This window comes from Cimex lectularius, unplaced genomic scaffold, assembly GCF_000648675.2.
Source record: "Cimex lectularius strain Harlan isolate CLEC.00 unplaced genomic scaffold, Clec_2.1 scaffold146, whole genome shotgun sequence".
Taxonomy (NCBI): domain Eukaryota; kingdom Metazoa; phylum Arthropoda; class Insecta; order Hemiptera; family Cimicidae; genus Cimex; species Cimex lectularius.
The window spans coordinates 1149597-1171221 of NW_019392741.1; the positions used below are offsets into that span (position 1 = coordinate 1149597).

The 21625-nt window shown below is 35.8% G+C and overlaps 1 protein-coding gene across 2 annotated transcripts in view; it reads left to right on the forward strand.

Annotated features, from left to right (window-relative positions):
- The window catches only part of LOC106669907, a 258515-nt gene that overhangs the window by 162292 nt on the left and 74598 nt on the right, over positions 1-21625 (forward strand). For both annotated transcript variants that reach the window (XM_024227088.1, XM_014399759.2), the window contains exon 3: positions 13991-14028. In XM_024227088.1, the coding sequence (XP_024082856.1) occupies positions 13991-14028 (38 nt within the window). The remainder of the gene's footprint in view (positions 1-13990; positions 14029-21625) is intronic.

The window sequence follows — 21625 nt, forward strand, 5'->3', positions numbered from 1 at the left end:
TAACAATAATCACCAATCATCATAAGTCAAAATCTTATTAAATTGTATTATATATTAAATAACTTCACTAGTTTTCGCAGTCCGCTGAACCAATTAATATCTTTCAATTAATTAAGGTTTTTAGTTGAGATAAAAAAGTCAGTGTCACGAGCGGGATTGAAAAATGGCAAAAAGGAGGGAAAATTCAAAAGGTGGGATGGAGATGGGAAGTTAGCGTCCAAGTGGATCGAGGTCATGATAGCTCAGGTGGTAGAGCAGCGGCATATCTATCCGAAGGTCGTGGGTTCGAATCCCGCTCGTGACACTGACTTTTTTATCTCAACTAAAAACCTTAATTTATTGACAGATATTAATTGGTCAAGCGGACCACGAAAACTATCGACTTTCATAAGTTAAAATGAAGTAAATCTTTACTAAAGCTCTCCGTGGCCATTTCATTTGTCGCCGAGAATCAAATAGATTACGCGGCATTTCAAAAATGCCAAAAAGGAGGGAAAATTCAAAAGGTGGGTTGAGATGGGAAGTTAGTGTCCGAGTGGATCGAAGTCACGAAAGCTCAAATGGTAAAGCAGCGGCGTATTTAGTCGAAAGTCGTGGGTTCGAATCCCGCTCGTGACACTGACTTTTTTATCTCAATTAAAAACCTTAATTAATTGAAAGGTTTTAAATAACAATGAGTGGTGGTCTTAATGACCTATAATATTTTTCTATCAAGATTGGCATTGCTGTTTTGTATAAAAGAACATTTTTTCATATCCCATCAAAAGCTAAATAAGACAGAGAGGTTGTAAAGGTAGTCTGGAAATGGGAACGACTAATTGTGAAAAGAGATTGAATTGAAATTCAACTTCTCTTCCATTCCTTCTCCCGGTTTGTCGCACGTGTTAGCGCCGGGGTCGACGACGGGGAGGAGAGTATTTAAATGAGCCCTTAATCCGTCAAAAGGGTGGTGAAAGACAATTCCTCCCTCCGAAGGGCTCTCTGACTGACTTAGCCGCAAATTAGAATTAGAAGGGCTACAAGTCATCCTCGATTCCTGAGACAATGCATTCCATCGCTGCTTACATTCCATGCGAGGAGGCCAATCGATCCACACCCGCCTTGATGCTTGAATCATCACCATTAACATCCAACTATCTGACAAAGTTCAAGTATACAACAAAAAACTATTCGTGTGAAAATCAGACTCAAAATTTAAAAGTTCTGGAACAAAACAGAATCAGCAAAAGTCATATCAACCCGCGAGGAGCCGGTATTTTAAAAAAATCGTATTTGTGCGTTGTGGAGATTTGAACCCGAAACAGTGATGAGTCCCCGCGCCAACATCTTAGAACTAGATGGGCCCTCCGTAGAACGTTTATTCTTCTCATTTCTCTACTACTTCAAATTTTTTCGTTCTGTAATCGAATATATAATCCCTAACATAGAATTTACGCAAAAAATTTTATTGGCTTTACAATTTATATATTAGTCAGAATACACTTACAGTATATCATAAATATTTCTCGGCTTTTGTAAGGTTGTAGAGTGAAAGATAATTCCATGGGCGACTTCGAGAATCAAACCAACGACCGCGGTCTACGAGCCGAGAGTCTGACGCATTAACCACTCAGCGGTCATCAAACAAAAACCAATTGTAATTTAGGACTACATTTATTTTTAAAATTTCATCTTCTGACGGGATTAATTAATAATCAAAATTTTTAACATGTATAACATAAAAGATACAATCCTAAAAAAAAGCCTAAGTTTGCAAAGCTTCTTGTAATTAATGACAATCCTGGGGTTTGGCAAGATCTCTCTCTCTCTCTCTCTCTCTCTCTCTCTCTCTCTCTCTCTCTCTCTCTCTCTCTCTCTCTCTCTCTCTCTCTCTCTCTCTCTCTCTCTCTCGACGTTATGTCGTTCAATTTCAAGAGTGGATCAGAATTTGAGCAAATTCTGCGACATTAAATAAAACCTCATTCATTCACACATACTCACTCTCTCTCTCTCTCTCTCTCTCTCTCTCTCTCTCTCTCTCTCTCTCTCTCTCTTTCACTCCCTGTTTCTTTTCTATTTCTCTCTCTTTTGTATCTTTCTCTCTCTCTCTCGACGTTATGTCGTTAAATATACGAGTGGATCAGAATTTGAGCTAATTCTGCTACACTAAATAAAACCTCATTCATTCTCTCTCTATCATCCTCTCGCTTTCTCTCTCTCTCTCTCCCTCTCTCTTTTCTTTTTCCCTCTCTCTTTTTTCTATCTCGCTATCTCACCTATTTCTCTCTCTCTCCTTCTCTCTTTTCTATTTCCCTCTCTCTTTTTTCTATCTTGCTATCCCCCTATCTCTCTCTCTCTCTCTCCTTATCTATCTATTTATTTATCTGTCTAGCTATCTAGCACGATCAGTTATTTATTTTTTTTCATCTCAGGAGCAGAGGGTTGAAAACTGCTTTTTCATATTCTACTGTTGGTCTGCTGGAACGGCTTCTTCTTCCTGACAATTTACTTTGAATTTTTGCACCCTTGGTAATATGTAATCAAAGCAAGAATTTTATCTAGTCTTTAAACACAGTAACAATCCTTTTCACAAAATATCCGTATTTTCAATAATACTTACGTTTCTTCTTCCAAATCAGTTGTTTTAAGATTTCGCAGAACATTTTTTTAATGTTTACAGGTTATTAAGTTGAGCTTTCGGTTAATGATAAAGATATTATTGACTACTAGCTTATACTGGTATTTATTATTTATTATTATTATTTTGTTGTAGCTGGGAGCGAATTTTGGCAAACGCTAACATGTAAACAGACTTGGTCAACCTAAAGATGAAGATCTTATCTTAGGATCTTATCAAAGAAGTTGCATTTGGAACCGCAACTCTAACAGATAAATTGTAAGAAATAATAGAAGCATACAAAATCTCGATGCTATTCTCGAATAATTAAGCATAATACAGCTTTCAGCATATTGAAAACGTTTCATCAGGCATTGTTGTCCGATTAGTCCTTGTTTTCAGTAGTAGTTTAGATAATAACAGAATTTTTCATCATAATTTGTAATAACGAATAAAAGTAGGCAGTGTTAAAAAAGGGTTAGATAAAATAAACAGTTGTTAGATTTCTTGTTGTTGCCTGAAACTGATTGGTAGACTTGCCTATCATGACTGCACGTTTCGGCTTATCGCCAAACAAAATGATCGGAAATAACCAAAAATATAAACAAGTTAAACCTAGAAACTCTATTATTATGCCCATTCGGCAGGAAAATTTTCTTTTGAGAAATCGTGTGGCGTCCTTATCGTGGAAGATTTAAGTAGACAGCAACATTCAACAGCTGCCATATTTGACAATTACACACAAAGGAATATTATGTCAAGATAAACATTGATTGATATTTTTTCGTTCAGACATGGAAGGTCGAGTGAGCCCGGGCCGATTTTGACGGCCTCAAAGGAAATAGAGCGGAGGTGACGTCAGTTTCCGATAGGGCGAGGGTTAAGTCGGTACCAAGCACCAGAGGAAATCCTGGTAGGAAATGAACCCGCTTTCCTAATTATTTTGACGACTTGAACCACTTTTCTAGGCCGGATGCGTTGACGTAGAACATCGTTACTGATAAAGTAAAAAACAAAATTTCCTTCCATCTCCCAGAGACAGCAAATCCATTCAAAACACGTCGAACCGACGTTCCAAGAGAGAAAAAGCTGCTTTTCCCTTGTAAATCTTAAGACCGAGGCCCTGAATTATTTAGCGGGCAGAGGTAACCCGCCGGAATTACAATTTCATTTATCATCCGGCCGCCTAATTTGTTCCGAGAAAGAAATCCGGAGGGGCCTGATGTAAAACAATAGGGCACAATTACAGGGCGGCCGTTGAGACAGAAATTGTTTTCTGCAGAACCCCAGAAGAAACCTGGGGCGACACAATTACCGTCAGACTCTGGGGAGGGTGTCAGCCGCAGTCATGGAAAAATTAACGTCCGTGACAAATAGACTCGGATGTCGGTCGGTTGGACTCATCATATTTCACGAGGCGACCCGTTCTAAGCTTTCTCGAACTAACCGGACCACAGACACAAGGCTCAGGCCGTGACTAACATAAAATTACAAGCATACAACATATCAGGCTAAAGATGAAGCTCTAATAAACACAACGAACACACTTGATGTATTGTACAGTTGATTGAAAGATTTGGGTTTGTGGGGTGGTATTTTATTTGTCAGATGCTTTTCGACGTTTCGCCAGCCATCCTTTTTGCCCAGGACCATTAAGTGTTTGCTGCGTCCATTTGTTTACGTGGCCGTATATTAGTTCAAAAACATTTCAAAAATCATAGATCAATATGAAAAGCGTTCTCTCTCTCACTCTCTCTCTCTCTCTTTTTTTTTATCTTTCTTTCTCCCTTTTTCTTTCTCTCTCTCTCACACACACACCCACCCACTCACACAGACGTACACACTTACTCTCTCTCACATTCTCTCTCTCTCTCTCTCTCTCTCTCTCTCTCTCTCTCTCTCTTCTCTCTTCTCTCTTCTCTCTCTCTCTCTCTNTCTCTCTCTCTCTCTCTCTCTCTCTCTCTCTCTCTCTCTCTCTCTTTTCGACGGTTTCATTCTCTCCTCACTCTCGCTATTTCTCTTCTATCTATATATTTCTAAAATGTTTATACCTCTCACCTTTTTTTTCTTTACTCACTCATTTTTCAGACTCTTTTCATCTTTTGCATTTAATGTATATTTCTTTCTATCTCTCTCATTCTCTGCTTACTTCTTTTGTTTGCTGTTTCTACATCACTCATTCATTTTTCTTGTTTTTACATCATACTCTCCCGCTTACGTTCTCTCTCTCTCTCTCTCTCTCTCTCTCTCTCTCTCTCTCTCTCTCTCTCTCTATTTCTTTCTGGATCTCTCATTCTCTGTTTCACTCCCTCATTTTTCTTCATTTTTTTAACAAAGATTCCTTTATGCTCTCACTCTCTCTCTCTCTCTCTCATTCTTTCTTTCTTTCATTCTTTCTTTCTTTCTTTCTAATTATTTATTTATCTATCTACACATTTTTTTAATTTCTCCGATTGGTTGCTAAATTTGATCAATATTTAAAGATCAACCCTACCAAAGGAATTAAAAAATAATGCGCAAAAATTGATTATAAAGATACATTGTTTATAAGAATAGTAACCTATTGATGGAGAAGATTTGGTGCAAGAAAATATTGATACACGTAAACTTAGTTTTAGTAATTTAATTGTAGGAAATTGGATTTTTCTTGAATAAATTAAAAATAAAAGCAGTCAGATCACTGACTAGATCTTCTCGTTCTCGCTGAATTGCAAACGTAAGAATTTAACAGTTATAAGCACAAAAAATATTTTGTTTAGAATTCATCAGCTATAATATCAACATGTTTTGTAAGAAATTCACACGATATACCGCAAGCTATCAAATTGTTTGGCCCATTGATTATTTATTTTGTGGCAAACGGCCGTTGATGCTATCACGGCACCGGGGACGTTGAACAAAAACGGTTTTCGGGTCAAAACAGTATTCACGATCCTGTTTTGTTGGCCCGGTTATTGTGAAAGCGCCGAAATTTCGGCCGGGCCCCTTTCATATTTTAAACGGGGCGGTGCCCGGTGCACGTAGCGCATCCGTTCCAGATAGGGCCTGATGCGCGCGTGCCTTTATCATCGGCCCGGCCTCTTATCTAGGCTAGCCTCCCGATGCACAAAACGGCATGTGGGGAAAAAAACGGCCCAAAACAAAGCGAGATTGATAGAGCCGTTCAACGGCCACCTGTTGAGCGGGCTCTTCGCATTTTTCAACAGCCCCACTCTCACCCACACGCACAAAGGGGCTCCCAGGATAACAGATTCGACGTAATTTTTATTTTATCGTGTTAACAGAAAAAACATTGTATAAAATTAAATAATTAACGTATTTTTGGAAATTATGTACAAAATAAAGATTAGATTAGTTTTTAAGAACCTTATATAAACACGAACAGGCAAAAAATTTCACCCACTTAATAATATAACTTTATTTGTATATATTTATGAAAGTTTCATGTTTTTTTAACGTTTAATAATTCAGTCTTTGACTAAAAAAGTAAAAAAAAAGTAGAATGCTAAGGAAAATTAAAAACAAAGACGGACAGATAAAATTTGTTTTAAAGATTATTCGGAGATCGTGAGATGCGGTCTGGTGTGACGTAGGTTTTAGAAAACATTTTCTTTATCGTGCGAACGTTTCGATCTTTATTGAGATCATCTTCAGTGCTTAAAGTGTTTGTTTTCTGCGTAATTGTGCCATTCTTGCGTGTCGTGTTGAGAGTGCACGATGTTATATTGCGTAATATTCAATTACGCAGAATACAAACACTTTGAGCCCTGAAGATGATCTCAATAAAAACCGAAACGTTTTTTTCCCATCGTCGGCTCTTTTTACCTCAAAGAAGCCCACTCCTTATACAAAAATGTCTTTCCATACCGACTTCCTTTCCCCCCTTTAAAAATCCAACGTATATAAACATAAAACAGCAATAACTCACTGGCATTCTCAATACGACATGTAGCAATGGCACAATTACGCAGAAACACATTGAGTGAGTAGCCATACTTTGATTGAATATAAAAAATATTTATTTGAATTGTATAAATTCACTTTTTTCCACATTGTACATGTTTTTGTTAAATTTAAACAATGTTTGTAAATCCCAGGCCATGAAGATGATCTCAGTAAAGATCGAAACGTTGACACGATAAAGAAAATGTTTTTCTAAAACCTACGTCACACCAGACCGCATCTCACGATCTCCAAATAATCATTGTCTAACGGTCACTAAACGCCACACATTTGTTTTAATTTTGTTTCAGATTTTTAATTTCCATATCGCGTATTTCCTCCTCTTACCATCATTACATCTCGAAGACGCCTCGGCATACTTTCGACAGTACAGTATGGAAATGTCTCTTTGCTGGAGGCGCCCATTTTCTTCAAGATCGTGATGGCGTGCTCTTATTTGTCTTTTGAGGTTATCCCATAAATGTTCGATGGGGTTTAAGTCGAAAGAACGGGGGGCTGGCCAGGCTAAGACCCTGATGTTATGCTGTTGAGGGTACGTTTGTACTATGCGAGCGACATTTGGACGCGCATTATCGTGTATTAGAAGTAGGATTGTCGCTGATTTCATCGAGGATAGGCCCATGATGTTCCAAAATTTCATCCTCAGAGCTAGCGGCCGTAATAGACACTCCACTAACAACAACGAGAACTCTGTGCGACTCTCAATTGAGATTCCTGCCCACACCATCACTGCGCTACGTTGAAAAGGTTGGCTCTGGGAAAAATTCCAAGCTTCGTACCTGTCATTTCGCCTTTTCTACTCTCTTTTACCCCCATCTTGAGATCGCAGAGCAAATCTACACTCGTCTGTAAAAAGTACAGCAGACCAATCGTCCAAAGACCAATGGCTGTGTTCTCAAGGAAATGCGAGCCGTGCAATTTTGTGTGTTCTGGTCAATTCTGGTTCTCTTACAGGGCGAAAAGCCATCAGTCCATATCGATTTAATCTTCTTCGAGCAGTGCGTTCAGAAATTTGGACACCTAGAATTTCCTGGAGGTGATTAATCGATTGAACAGTAAGGTACCAGTTTCGCAAAATTCTCTAAATCAAATTCGGTCATCCTGTGGTTCTGTTACATTAGGGCGTCCAGAACCTGGCCTTCTATGGTGGGATCATTCTCAAAAACGTCTAAAGCTGTCTTGCAGTGTTTCGTAGGGAACTCCGAGGGGAACAGCCGCATACCTGATGGAACGTCCATTATCAATGAGTGCCACATCACGCGCAACATCCTCAGCACTAAGTGGCATTTTTAAGTTTAAAAATTGAACTTAAGAAAACAAAGATGAAAATTGAACGGTTTATTAATTCAGAATTCAAACGAGTCTGAATCTACATTTTAAATTCCGTAAAAATTTAACATTGAAAAATACTTTATCCTTGTTTTGGATTAATGATTAAATGTGTTTACCTCTAATTGATATTCCCAATTTAAAACATAGCATAAACAAATATTTATTGGTAAAAACAACGGGACAAATTAAGTGCAGAATTTTCTTTTATCGAGAAGATGAAAAAAAATCAATTGGGTGGAATTTTTTGCCTGTCAGTGTATATCACATGCAACTGCAGTCTGGTGTTCTTAATAAAATTGCAATAAAAATCAAATTCGATTTTTCAGGAAATCGTTTGGTTGTTGTATATCTTTTTAAAGATAAAACAGTTTTTTTTTTTTGTGTGGATAGTTTTCTTTGAAGAATAAGTCACACCTTCAAAAGGCATAAAAAAACAAAGAAGAAGGCATCATTGCAAAAACGAACAATTGTACAATTTGAATAATTCAAATCCTCTACTGAGCTGATCATAATAGCGATAATTTTCCTTTATTCTTGGATCATGAATAATGTTGGTTTTTCAACCATTTCTTGTGGTTGGAGAGACCACCTTGAATTTGCCCCGTTTGCAGTCCGGGGATCGAATCCTGCCACTCTTGAATTTATAATCTTGAAATTATTTATTTAAGATTATGATTATTTATTTGAGAACTGTTTAAAAAATGTAAAAATAAATCCAGTCAATTTCCTGACAGTCTAATTAGCCCTATAAATACAATTGCTTAAAATGCTGTTAACAGTATTAATTTCTAAAACCTAAGTATAAAATTACATAAAAATTATATAAACAAATTCTCAGCTATGAAATATACTTTTAGGAAGAATGAACAATATAGTGGATAAATTCAAGGAATCGTACTGTCAATTGTCTGCACTCTGTAATAAAAAATTAATAATTTAAGTCTTTAATAGCGTAATTTATGGGTAAAAATTTTAATCATTTACTGTTATCACTTGATAGAGGATATTGTTAATTACCCAAGTTAGTTTTAAAAGTTGCAAATACGAGTCAATCCTTCATCCATTCGATCACCTCACGTGCCGATTCTTCTAATTGACTGATGGTAGCAATTGTTTGTTTCCGTAAGGCCGCTAAGTGATGGATGGAGGCCCACTGTAAAACCACCCCGTTTTTGTTGGTTTTCCAACTGCTAGCTTCTGGAAGCTGATAATTAAAATGATAATGGCTAGGGGAGAGAGGAAATAGAAAGCGGAATTCGCCTTGATGACCGACACTTGAAGGTAACAGGCGGGCTGATGAAAGCGCTAAGATTTTCTTAATTAGAAAAAAGGGTTGGCGAGGATTTTTTTTTAAACTCGAAATAACGTTTAACGGGTCGTAAAAGAAATGAAACGCCCATCTTCTGGAGAGGGGCCTAATTGCGCTTATATTATTACCCTCCTGGAACGCGTGAGGGGCGAACTTGTTTTTGCGGTTGCCGCGTAGTGACCCTCCCATTGCCTGTTTGCTTAGGACAGTTCATTTACTCTCGGTTCAATACACCGCTGAACAAACATTTGTAGGCACGCAGACTTTGTGTATTGTGATAAAAGGCCCGGTAAATATGGGCCGGTAATCTTTCCGGCTGTACAACAATTGCCTCGTTAAATTAACAGTGTGCAAACAGTACAAACAGAAAACTGATAAATCATCGGTTGTTTTGACAGTAGTTTGGTCAGTCTCTGGTTGATTTGTTATCTGAAATCCCAAATTGGACTACACGCCATCATTTGACTATATAGCAGCACTTTCTATCTAGTTCTGAAAACATTAATTTTCAAACTTGTTTATTTGTATGTTTTTACTCTGTCTTTTATTTACTTATCTATTTCTCACTCTCTCCCTCTCTCACCCTCTCACTCCACACATACACACACACTTATAAAATAATAATATTAACATAGCATAGAGTAATAATAGTAAATAATATATGAACCCGCTGTAATTTAAATAAAGAAAATTTAATCATTGAAATGTTGTCTCCTAATCATTCTCTCGCTTTCTCAGTCAATTTTCCATTTTTATAATGTCGCTCATGCTCTCTCTCTCTCTCTCTCTCTCTCTCTCTCTCTCTCTCTCTCTCTCTCTCTCTCTCTCTCTCTCTTTCTCTCTCTCTCATACTTTCTGTTCCCACACTCTCCTTCCATTGCATGTTCTTTATCATACTCCCTCTCGCTCTCTCTCTCTCTCTCTCTCTCTCTCTCTCTCTCACTCTCTCTCTCTCTCTCTCTCTCTCTCTCTCTCTCATACTTTCTGTTCCCACACTCTCCTTCCATCATATGTTTTTTTATCATACTCTTTCTCTCTCTCTCTCTCTCTCTCTCTCTCTCTCTCTCTCTCTCCTACTTTTATTTAACTCCTTTCTAATGTGTCTTAATGAGAAAAAATATAAATAGATAAATGGAAATAAAATTTCCGTAATAACTGAAAAATAAATTACATATTTTTGATATATAATCTCTTCTTTATATAACAAAGAGTGCAATACATTGTGCCAATAAAAATAATAAAGCCCAGAAATTAAGAAACTACTTACACAATAATTGCTGACATTGAACATGCTACAGAAATAAAATCTTGATCCTTAAGTAGGGTGAGGGGTAAATAAAAGAGGCACCTTTTGCTAAATGCCTTGTTATTTTTGGAAGAGGAGGTTTTATGTTTAAAGGTAACTTCTTTGACAGTTTACATGATCGGCTCTCAAGGGGGTGGATGACACGCAACGATACCAAAGCCCAGGGGACACGCGAGCCGCGGCGACAAGTCAATCACAATTATGACGCCTAGGCCACCGCGGAGGAAATGAAGTTGTTTATCTTTCGGCCATAGCAACTCGAGGAAATTACGTAATTAACACCTTGTCGATTCTGTTTTTGGCCGGGTTGTCGTCGCTATCGGCTAGGCGAAACGTTTTTCCCCCGATAGAAAAGCCGGAGAAGCGAGAGTTCCTCGATACCGATCAGCATTGATTCACCAAGGTGAATGCTTCATTAATGAACGGTGAAATTTAACCTTTTGTCATCCGTACTTTTGTCCTCGTGGAACTTATTTCTTAAACTTCAAATTCTTCTAACAACTTATCCTCATTAAAATACATCATGCAATTAGGAGTGGTGGAGAGAAATGAATAATTCTTTTGTGATAGTTGATTAAAATTAAGCACAATTTTTCATGAAATCTGAAGAAACAGAACAATTCTGAAATAATTTTTCTGAAAAATCACACCAAGCGTAAAATATAAAAACTATGTCTGTATAAATATGAAATTTATTTTTCAGTTATTAAGGAATGTTTATTAACATTTGTCTACGTGTATTTTTCTCATTAACACACATTAGGAAGGAGTTAAATAAATGTAGGAGAGAGAGAAAGAGAGAGAGAGAGAGAGAGAGAGAGAGAGAGAGAGTATGATAAAAAAACATATGATGGAAGGAGAGAGAGATTAGAGAGCGATATTTTATTATATTATTAGAGATTAATAATATAATAAAATATCATAAATAAAATAATAATATAACGTATTTATGATCATGTTGAACGCATTATTTATCAATCACATTCGAGAGAATTCACTTCATTTCCTTGGGGAAAAAAGTGAAGGCGTGAGTGAGATCAAGAGAGAGAGAGAGAGAGAGAGAGAGAGAGAGAGAGTGATAGAAGATAGAGTGAGTAAAAGGGAGAGATGATGATGATGAGGATGATGAACGCTTTATTTATCATCACACAAGACTTGGTCTCAAGAACCATTCTTACATCTAATGTGAAGTACGATGGTTACTAAGTTTAACTTACATCTAATTTATTAAACATTAATTACACCAAATAACCTAATTTTTGTGGTCAGTAGGTTCCATCTATTCGTTCTGCATTGAACATTTACTTAAAATTGCTTATTGAAATAAATATTCTAATTTACATAATAATTGAGCAATTAAAAAGCAAATTACTAATAAAATAAGTGAACAAAAATACTTTTCAATACAATGCAGTACAAATAATGAATTATAAATTACCAACATAAATCTACAAATAAAACTTAGAAGAGAGAGAGAGAGAGAGAGAGAGAGAGATAGAGATAGAGAGAGAGACAGAGAGAGAGAGAGAGAGTGAGTGAGTGAATGAGAGAGATTATAAAAAGGAAAAATGAGTGAGAAAGGGAGAAAAACAGTTGGGAGACAAAATTTCAGTTATTAACTTTTTTTTTAAAGAAATGCAGTAATGCGAGCGTAAGGGGAAAAAATGAGAATAACAAAAATTAATATTTAAAGAAAAGAAAGAGGAACATTGAGTGAAAGGAGAGAGAGAGAGAGAGAGAGAGAGAGATTGGTAGTAGATAGGTAGGGAAAGAGAGAGCGGGAATGAGAGAGTGAGTCAGTAAGCGAGAAATAGAAAGAGTGAAAAAGAGAGGGGGACAGTGATACGGAAACAGAGAGTACGATAAAATAAATAAAAACATATGTGAGTGAGCGAGAGAAATTCTTGGCATGGAAGGTGAAAAAGTATGTGAGAGATTATGTTTTAAAAAAATATAAATTAGTGAAAGAGAGGCCAAATTTAATTTTTCTTTAAGTGAGTATGAGAAAAAAGGGCGATAATTCGATCATTTACAGTTAAAAAAGGAAGAAGTACTTCTAAGTAAGGAAGAAAGTAAGTATTAGTTATTCTTTTTATCTCAGGTTTTTGGTAGAGGTGAAAAGTTACTGTCATGAGCGGGATTCGAAGTCACGTTAGCTCAAGTGGTTAGAACAGCGGCGTATTTAGCAAGGTCGGGGGTTCGAATCCCGCTCGTTACACTAATTTTTCATCCCAGCCAAAAACCTTAGATAAAAAGAATAATTAATTGGAATAACTAGTAGTACGGTCAATTATGATCACTAAGTAAATATGGAATAAGTATTACCTTAAGCGAAAAGAAAGAGATAGAGATAGATGAATGTATAGACAGGTAACTAGAATTAGAGAGAGAGAGAGAGAGAATGAGAGTTTGTGAGAAATTGAGAGATACAGAATGAAAGAGAGTTAGAGAAAGTACAGAGATAGAGAAACAGAGAGAGGGAGAGAAAGAAAGAGTGAGCGAGAAAGAGAGAGAGGGGGAGAGAGACAATGAGAGGGAGAGTACGATAAAAAAGAAACAAACGTGGTGGAAGGAACAGAAATTATGAGAGAGAGAGAGAGAGAGAGAGTGAGAAAGAGAAAGGGAGACAGACAAACAGAAAGAGAGAGAGAGAAGGAGAGAGAGAAATTATTTCCCATTGGGAGTCGTAGTGTAAGTGTAAGAAGTAGGGGAACAAATTAGGTTATATACATATTAAAGTGGAAAAACAAAAAAAAACGTTTAAAGCCTGGATTCAATAATTGGAAAGTTTAATTAAAAAAAAGAAGGAATGCCTGAAAACGCCGGTATATTTTAACAAAAAGTAAAATTTCTTAAGATCCGTTTTCCAGTAATAGCTTATGACATTTAGTGATATCGGTACACATGAAAAGAGATGTACCATTGAAGACCTATCCTTCCGACTCGTTTCGACTCGATTTCCGTTATTTCGAAAGAATGAACAATAAATCATAAGGGGCTAACGTAGTCCACCCTTGTTCAAGAGAGTGTGAGAACAGGGGAGGAAGGACTGTTGGCCACTTGTCCGTAGCACATGATACATGCAGCTGGGGACGTCCGGGAAGGGTGGTGAATGCTAAGAGGTGCTGGTTAAGACAGGGGCACACATGGAACCGATCAATACCCTCCTAGGACTCGTCTTAATTAGCGAGGAGGGTTCGGACTTGCCCACCGTAATTCGGGCGAGGAGAGTTCCAACAACTAAGGGAAAACCGAGTCTAGAGAAGTAAATTGCAAAACGTTGTACTATTAGGAAGTTGTTCGTAGTGAATAATAAATATTTATTACGCCTATTTTGCTGAATTGGATCATTTACATATATTTTCTTGTTATGTTTTAGTACGTTTCGTGTATTTTTTTATCATTATTTTTATTTACAATGTTACACTTGACAGATATTTAATTGTATGACAATACAATAATTTTTCTCCCTATTCTGTTGCAGATCCATTGAGAAGGGCCGGGGCTGGAGGGATGAACAAGGTAAGAACGGAACTGCCCCTAAGGGCAGGGCATAACCATTTCATTTATATACAAGGGAACAAACAAATCTCACTCCGTTCTCTTTTGAATTCCACCCAAAAATCAAACATTGATTTCCTATTTGAGAGCCCCTGGGGAAATTCAGTCCTTCGCATTGGCAATTACAATACATGAATGGCATTACTGTTTCCCCAGTGCGCGTGAATTATTTCCTCGTTGTCACCCAAAAAAAAATAATAGTTACAGTGCTCTTTAGCTTGCAAAAAAAAAAGATTGTATCATAAATGTAAACATTTTCCATCTCCACCATGTTATTTTTTTCCCCTCCGACAAACAGAAAAGTGCTAAAATATATTCAATTAACTCCTGGTAATTAAGGCGGGGATTAGGAATGGAATCCTTTTGGGTGTAATACATCCATTAGTCGAGGACAACGTGTTACGCCCGGGCTATGAAGACTGGGAGCCCGCTAGGGGGATGTGGACAGGTTTTTAGATAGAGATATGACCCCCGGGGGAAGTAGGCGGGACTCCAACAGGAAAAACCTAATGCTGCTATGTTGTCCTCACGAGACGGTGGACATTCTCATTACGTCCACGGATTCCTTTTATCCGAAGAAATAGCCCCATTTACGACCAGTTAGGTCAAAACAGTCTTTATTGAATTGCCTGATTTACCATGTACAATTTGATGTAGTTGGATAAAAGTTTCAACCTTAGGAGTTTCATTGGAAACGAGAATAAGTTGGGCACAAAATACAGCCAAACTTATAGAGCTGTCTATTCCAAAATATTGTTATACTTACCTCACCTCAAATCATTTATATTAATTTACTAGACATAGTATTTAATGGATTATAACGCAATTTACAACCCTATCTCTATTTACAGTCTGTGTGTAGAACTATCTTTTCTAAAAAGTGAATTGATGCTCACCCCCACATCATATTTCGAACCTTGTCATCGATGACTTGATCTTTATGTTAAACTGATCGACAATCATTAGATCCGCCTATTCTCGCTGGTATAATCATTTCACCGTTGGTTCGTCCACTCCCTGACCAACCAACACCACCACTTTTAGACCTAACGGAAACTGAAGCAAACAAGACCAGGAGAGAAAGGGCGAGAGAATGAATGCATGAACGAACGATTTAATTACAGAAATACACGGAAAGTTAGTTCCTTCTAATTATTATGCAGTGATGATTGAGAAGAAAAATTGGAGTCACGAGCAGGATTCGAACCCAAAGGTTTTTTCTTGTCAACCATCTTTGCATAAATATTAGAAAAATAGATAACAATAAACCAATAACTAATTAAATACAGTTAGTTCTCATAGAACTTTCTTACACTTAACGTATAATTACAATTACAATTGTGGTCGTGTAATCTTACTTCAAACTTACTTATGTACTTAACATTTGATAAAGCTAAAACAAAAGAGAAAGTGAGAGAGAGAGAGAGAGAGTGAGTGAGAGAAAGAGAGAGGGACAGAGAGAGTGAGAGAGAGAGAGAGAGAGACGGACAGAGAGAGAGAGAGAGAGAGAAATATCTATCTTACTTTAAGCTTTAACTAAAATAAAACAACCTGTAATTTTTATATTTGTTGGGTCTTCGCAGTAAAAACATTTGAGCTTTGTTAAATTTGAAAATTCGAATAGGATTTTTAATTTTGTTTATACGTCTAGCTAAAGTCAAAAATTCAGGAAGTGCCGATGATTTTTTTCACTTTCTCTCTGCTTCGTACACCAATTTGTTATATTGCAGAACCACTGGATTTTACACATGGTTTCGGCTTTTGTTAAATGTAACTATTTAAACAAAAACTAAGGCTAATTTGTAAAACACTAAATGAGTTTTTTTCCAATTAATTAAGGTTTTGGTTGAGATAGCTCAAGTGGTAGAGGAGCGGCGTATTTAGCCGAAGGCCGTAGGTCCGAATCCCGCTTGTGACACTGACTTTTTTATCTCAACCAAAACATTAATTAACTGAAAAAGAATTTATTCGGTCAAGCGAACCACGAAACCTAATAAATATAAAAATAGGCTAAATGCAGTATTAAGCGAGAACAGGCGGAAGGAAAGTTTATTTCCCTTCAAAACGTGTCGTGTTACTTTGAACATCTACCAACAGTAAAACTCATGGTTTCATCCGACAATAAATTATAGCATTTGACTAAAAAGATTTAAATTGGTTGAACAATAAATAATGTATTATTTATGTGTTATTAATGTATTATACGAGGACAAAAATTGATTTCAGTCACCAGTCAAATCCACTCATGAAACACTTTTACTTTAACTTACTTGCAACTTTAAATGTAAAACTAAACTTCTTCTGTTATTAATCTGTTATTTATCTTCAGAGATACATGGATAAACCATTAAAGCAGTTTTGTTTTTATACAGGGTGAATTGCTACTCGTGCTACAAACTTCTCCAGTAGATTCTTCACCCTAAAATGAACAAAAAAGTTCATATTGTCCATGGTCCGATTCTCAACNCGGACCATGGACAATATGAACTTTTTTGTTCATTTTAGGGTGAAGAATCTACTGGAGAAGTTTGTAGCACGAGTAGCAATTCACCCTGTATTTCGCCACAATACCGAGTTACAAATGTCTCGATGATTTTTCAATTTCACACTATTCTAAGACCACTTTGTAATATCGGGTTCGAGCAGTAAAACGGGATTTTACGCCTGGTTTCCTCCGGTAATAAATGTTAGCATATCCGCCCTAAATATTCCCTCCCCCGTCCGTCTTTTATGCATGCCGCCCTGAGACGCATGTCGCAACAAACATGATATTGGATGGGGGGGCTACCGTAATACATATTAGGCGTATGCTAAATTATAAGACGCTTACCTCTTCTCCCCTTCTTGTACTATCAGCCTATCACGAGTATTACTTTAATCGAGGCTTTAACCCGAATAGCAAATGAATTAACGCGCAACGTATTAAATTTACTTAGTTTCCGTTGTTATTTCTTGTTGAGCATGTTTTTCCTTTAAATATAATGTAAATACAAAAGAAATGAACCAAATTGGATAGAGTTGGACTTTCAGTAAAAGAAGCAGAGAATATGATAATTTTCACGAAACTTTTCTACCTTCTAACTTTAAAAAATTTGAAATGTAATTGCGATTAACCTAAAACTATATAAAACTTAGAAAATAAATTCACTTTACTTTCAAGGCAAAATTTGAATATTTACAATTTATCTAAACAAATCAGTAGGAAAGTTAGGGTAATCGTAAAATTTATACTTTTTACTTTCGTTCATATTTTCAAAGACTTAATGAAATATAAGAAAACATATATTAAAATCATAACTAACACAATATCACAATATGCATCCTGACTCTTTTGTATGGAAGTGCGAAATGCACCTGCCCTTTATAACCTTCAACTAAATGTCTATGACAATGTCACATTAGTTTTTTACTTTATTTTCTTTGCTGGCAATTCCAATTAGCGGGGAAAATTAGAGAAAAACACGCTGACATTTGTAATTCAGCGTTAAAATTAATAGAAATGATGAATGCTGGAGCGATGGTGTTGTCCAATGTTTTCCTGTGTTCTAACCTACAGGTTGTTTTTTTTTTAACCAAGGGATAGTAGTTTTTTTTTGTATCTAATTCTGTTTTTGGGACAAATTGTAAGCCTTTATTTAATAAATTGTTTTCGTCTTTATTTAGTTCTATGTTTGTTAAGTTTATAACACTTGGATAAAATTTAATTGGAGTTTTTCGGTATTTATGAGTATTTTTATTTTTAAGTGTGTGCTTCTTGTTTTTAATTTTTTATCCAATATACTTTGTTTTTTATCAATGATAAATTTAACTTTTGACCGCGTATCATAATCGGATTTATCCCATTTTACTGCAGATTATAATGAGGCAAGTCTAATGTGCACAAGATATTGATAATAACGTTTTGTACCTCTTTGACTGTACAATTTATGTAATTGATTATTTAATATGTTTTTTGGCATTTACGTTGTAAGAGAGTTGAACAGTTCTTATTTCATTTAGCAAGAAGGAATTTTGGGGTTAGGTTTAATATCAATCATTGGGAATTGAACTAGATTGATTTATTATTTTTGAGCATGGAAGTCTTAAGTTAGAATAAAGTTTTAATAGTTCCATGCAGTGAAAAATTCCTAAATTTTTTGGATCTACGATACCGTGAAAACCCACACCAAAAAGTTTTATTGTAAGCTTGCCTCAACCAAAAAACTCCTCTGCATCCACAGGAAAGTAGGACACACCGATTCTATGGAAGCATAAACGGATAAAAGGATTCTGTGATAAATAATTTCCATATACATAACATTTATTTACTTATTTATTCAAAAAGTCCTTCCTGTTCGTTATCTGAGGGCCAAAATAGAGTAAAAACACTTAATGAATTGATAAACCAATTTTATATCTACAAAGCTACTTGCCACTATCCTCTTTTCGTAGTTGATTATTAAAAATAGACCAGACAAAAATAATTCATACCGTAATCGCCTATTTACAGTTACCACACGCATTTAGAATAATGTAATTGAAGTTAATTGTAAACAATCATTTGTTTTTCTGATATCGAATTTTACAAAAGTACTTACAGTAAAAAAATGCTCTCATAACAGTAGAATGAGCTCCAATCGCGATATTTCTCTTCTAACCCTAACGAGCCCAACTTTTCAAAAAGTATTTGCTGTAAAAAAAGAAAATCTACAGAAACATTTAGATGTAAACTATGTAATAACAATAATAATAAAACGAAAAAATTAATTTCAAACGTGTGAACAATATTGTGGAGTTCTCCTGCTTTACTTTTCATTTGTTTTTTTTTCCTTTTTTCTGGGTCTTTGGTTGGTTGGCTCTTGTACTTTCTTTTCGTTTGGCTCCCATTTGATTTTAACTTCTTCTGCTATGTGTCTCATTTTCTACACTAATTTTGCCCGGTTGCCTAAGAAGCTAAGATGATGTAGTATTTCTTCTGAATATTCCACTGAAAACTTCCACTATATCGTTGACGTGATCCCGATTCCGAATCTTTCATTTATTTTCATTTACTTACACATTTGTGTTTTTAAAAAATGAATTATAACAGACGTATGTTTCTGGTTCTATTATTTTTTGCACGTCTATTTGCAGGATACTCAAATTGTTGAGGTAAAAAAGGATTGTTATTTGCCTTTATAATTGTTATCGCCACTGAAAACTGACGAAACTAATCACTACATACATCGAAAAATATGTACATTCACAACATTTTAACATAATTAAGTAATTTTAATTCTCTGATTACGCTGAACTTATCTGAGCATCTTTCTCTTTAACGTAAAATATATAAGTTTATGTGTGAACATAATTCTTTAGATTGGTGTTAAAAGTTTAAAAATTGACAACAGAATTTATTAAACAATAATTAAATATTTTATTAAATCGAAAATAATTGCTACCTTAATTGCATAATGAACTAATCTCAAATGATCTAAGATTGCCCGGATTTTTCTCAAAATTTATATTTGTATTCCTCAAGAATCTGAGTTTAAGGTTCTTCTCGTTTTGTTTTCTTCTTTGTTTCACTTCGCTATATTGATGTTGTATGTTTTGTTTCGTACAATGTAAATTTTTACAGTAGAAATTCGTAGAATCTCTCCTTTCCCACCAAACAAAAAACCTGTTATTATTGTATGTATTTTTATTTGTAAAATAAACGACATAGTTCCATTAGAAAAGCTAATCGCTTCGGCGGTACATATACTAAAATTGGAACGATACAGAGAAGATTCATTAGAAAAGTGTATTGAGAGGGATTCTAAAGGAGATTTACTGTTTTCTCTTTCATTTGTACGATTTTAAAATTCAGATCGAAACTTATAGACCGAATTTCCAGTTTTTATGACTTTTCCCGTTTTCGGGTAATATTTTCGTTGTATATGATAACTGTTCAATTATAATATATCTGTTGTTGTTTTTTTTTCAGTCAAAAACACGTTTCACTTACATTTATTTCACCGACGTTTCGGAGGCTATAACTCCTTTCTCAAGGTATACAAGAAAAACGTCTACAACATACAAATACATTTAGTTTTTGGATTTTATATTTCAAACACCTTTAGGAGTAAAAACCCTTACTGGGATAAATCCTTTTTGTGTGAGTGGAGTCAGGTTCATACTTAAAAGTTAAAATTATATTTCGCCTCACACCTCGACCGTTTTGTGCAACAGGAGGAGAAGGTAATTCTTGTCTGTTAGCCGACTCCGGATCCTCTTGTTGTGAAAAAAGGAAAAATAAGGAATTCCTGCATTTTTAACCTTTAAAAATTATTGGCTTTGTATGAAACTACTTCGAGGTAACATTGATAATCTCACTCACCTACATTATACAAAAATTAAATATATGAAAAATCACAGGTGGAAAAAAGTGTTGCACAAAACGGTCGAGGTGTGAGGCGAAATATAATTTTAATTTTTAAGTGTGATCCTGGAAAAAACTTCACTCACACGAACAGGATTTATCCCAGTAAGAGTTTTTACTCCTAAAGGTGTTTGAAATATAAAATCAAAAACCTAATGTATTTGTATGTTGTAGGCGTTTCTCTTGTATACCTTGAGAAAGGAGGTATGTCCTCCGAAACGTCGGTGAAATAAATGTAAGTGAAACGAGTGGTGTCACTTTTTGACTAAAAATCCCCCCCCCCAAAAAAAAAACCAACAGATAATATTTTCATCCCAAAATTTGTCTTTTTACCAATTAGGAAGGCCATGCAACTAGGAAGAACGGTTGTGGTAACGTTTTCGCATATAAAAGTGGCCAATATGCTGTTATCCCTCAGATGATGTGAAATGGTATTTATGCTGTGTGTATATTTTTATTAGCTAAAATTTTTCGTTATTCAATAGAGAAACGACGGCCAAACCGTTTCCCGCCTTTTTGTTTCAGTTCGAATACGGTCTTTTAATGTCAAAAAGTAGGCTATTTACACAAATTTTCATTTTTAAAATAAAAAAAGGCTTAAATGTTTTAATGTAACTAAATAATAGAAACAGTTAAGTATTTCTCTGAAATAATGTGATGAAGAAACGAATGAAATATAAAATCTCGTATCAGTAGTTTGTAAAATATTATTGTGATAAAACCAGAGTTACTGTTGATTAGATGTGTTGTAAACGCAAGGCAATTGCTTTCGCACGATCCTGATTTAACAGTTTACAGTTTGCTTTTGTAATTGTCGAGGGCGTTTGAGATATTGAGGGGTTTAGGAGGTAAATCCCGTCAGCTAAGGACCTCCTATCTAAAGGACCTGTGGAGTTATTTCACCCCGCCCTTGAAACCCGTTTCTGTGAGTGATGAGTCCCTTTAACCATCCCCTGTAAGACGAGACGAGGGTGCTCCCACGGGGTAACATATCGTGAGGATTGTACCGCGGATTTGCCGAGACAAATTGCGACCGGTGAGGAGGCAATCGGGGCCCGTCTTACGCTTTCTGCGGGTCTCCTTGTATTCATTCAAAAAGAAAAATTAGCCATGGAGAAAGATTAGTGTCGCAAAGGAGAAAAAATTTCCTGGCAATTTTACAATGGAAAATCAACA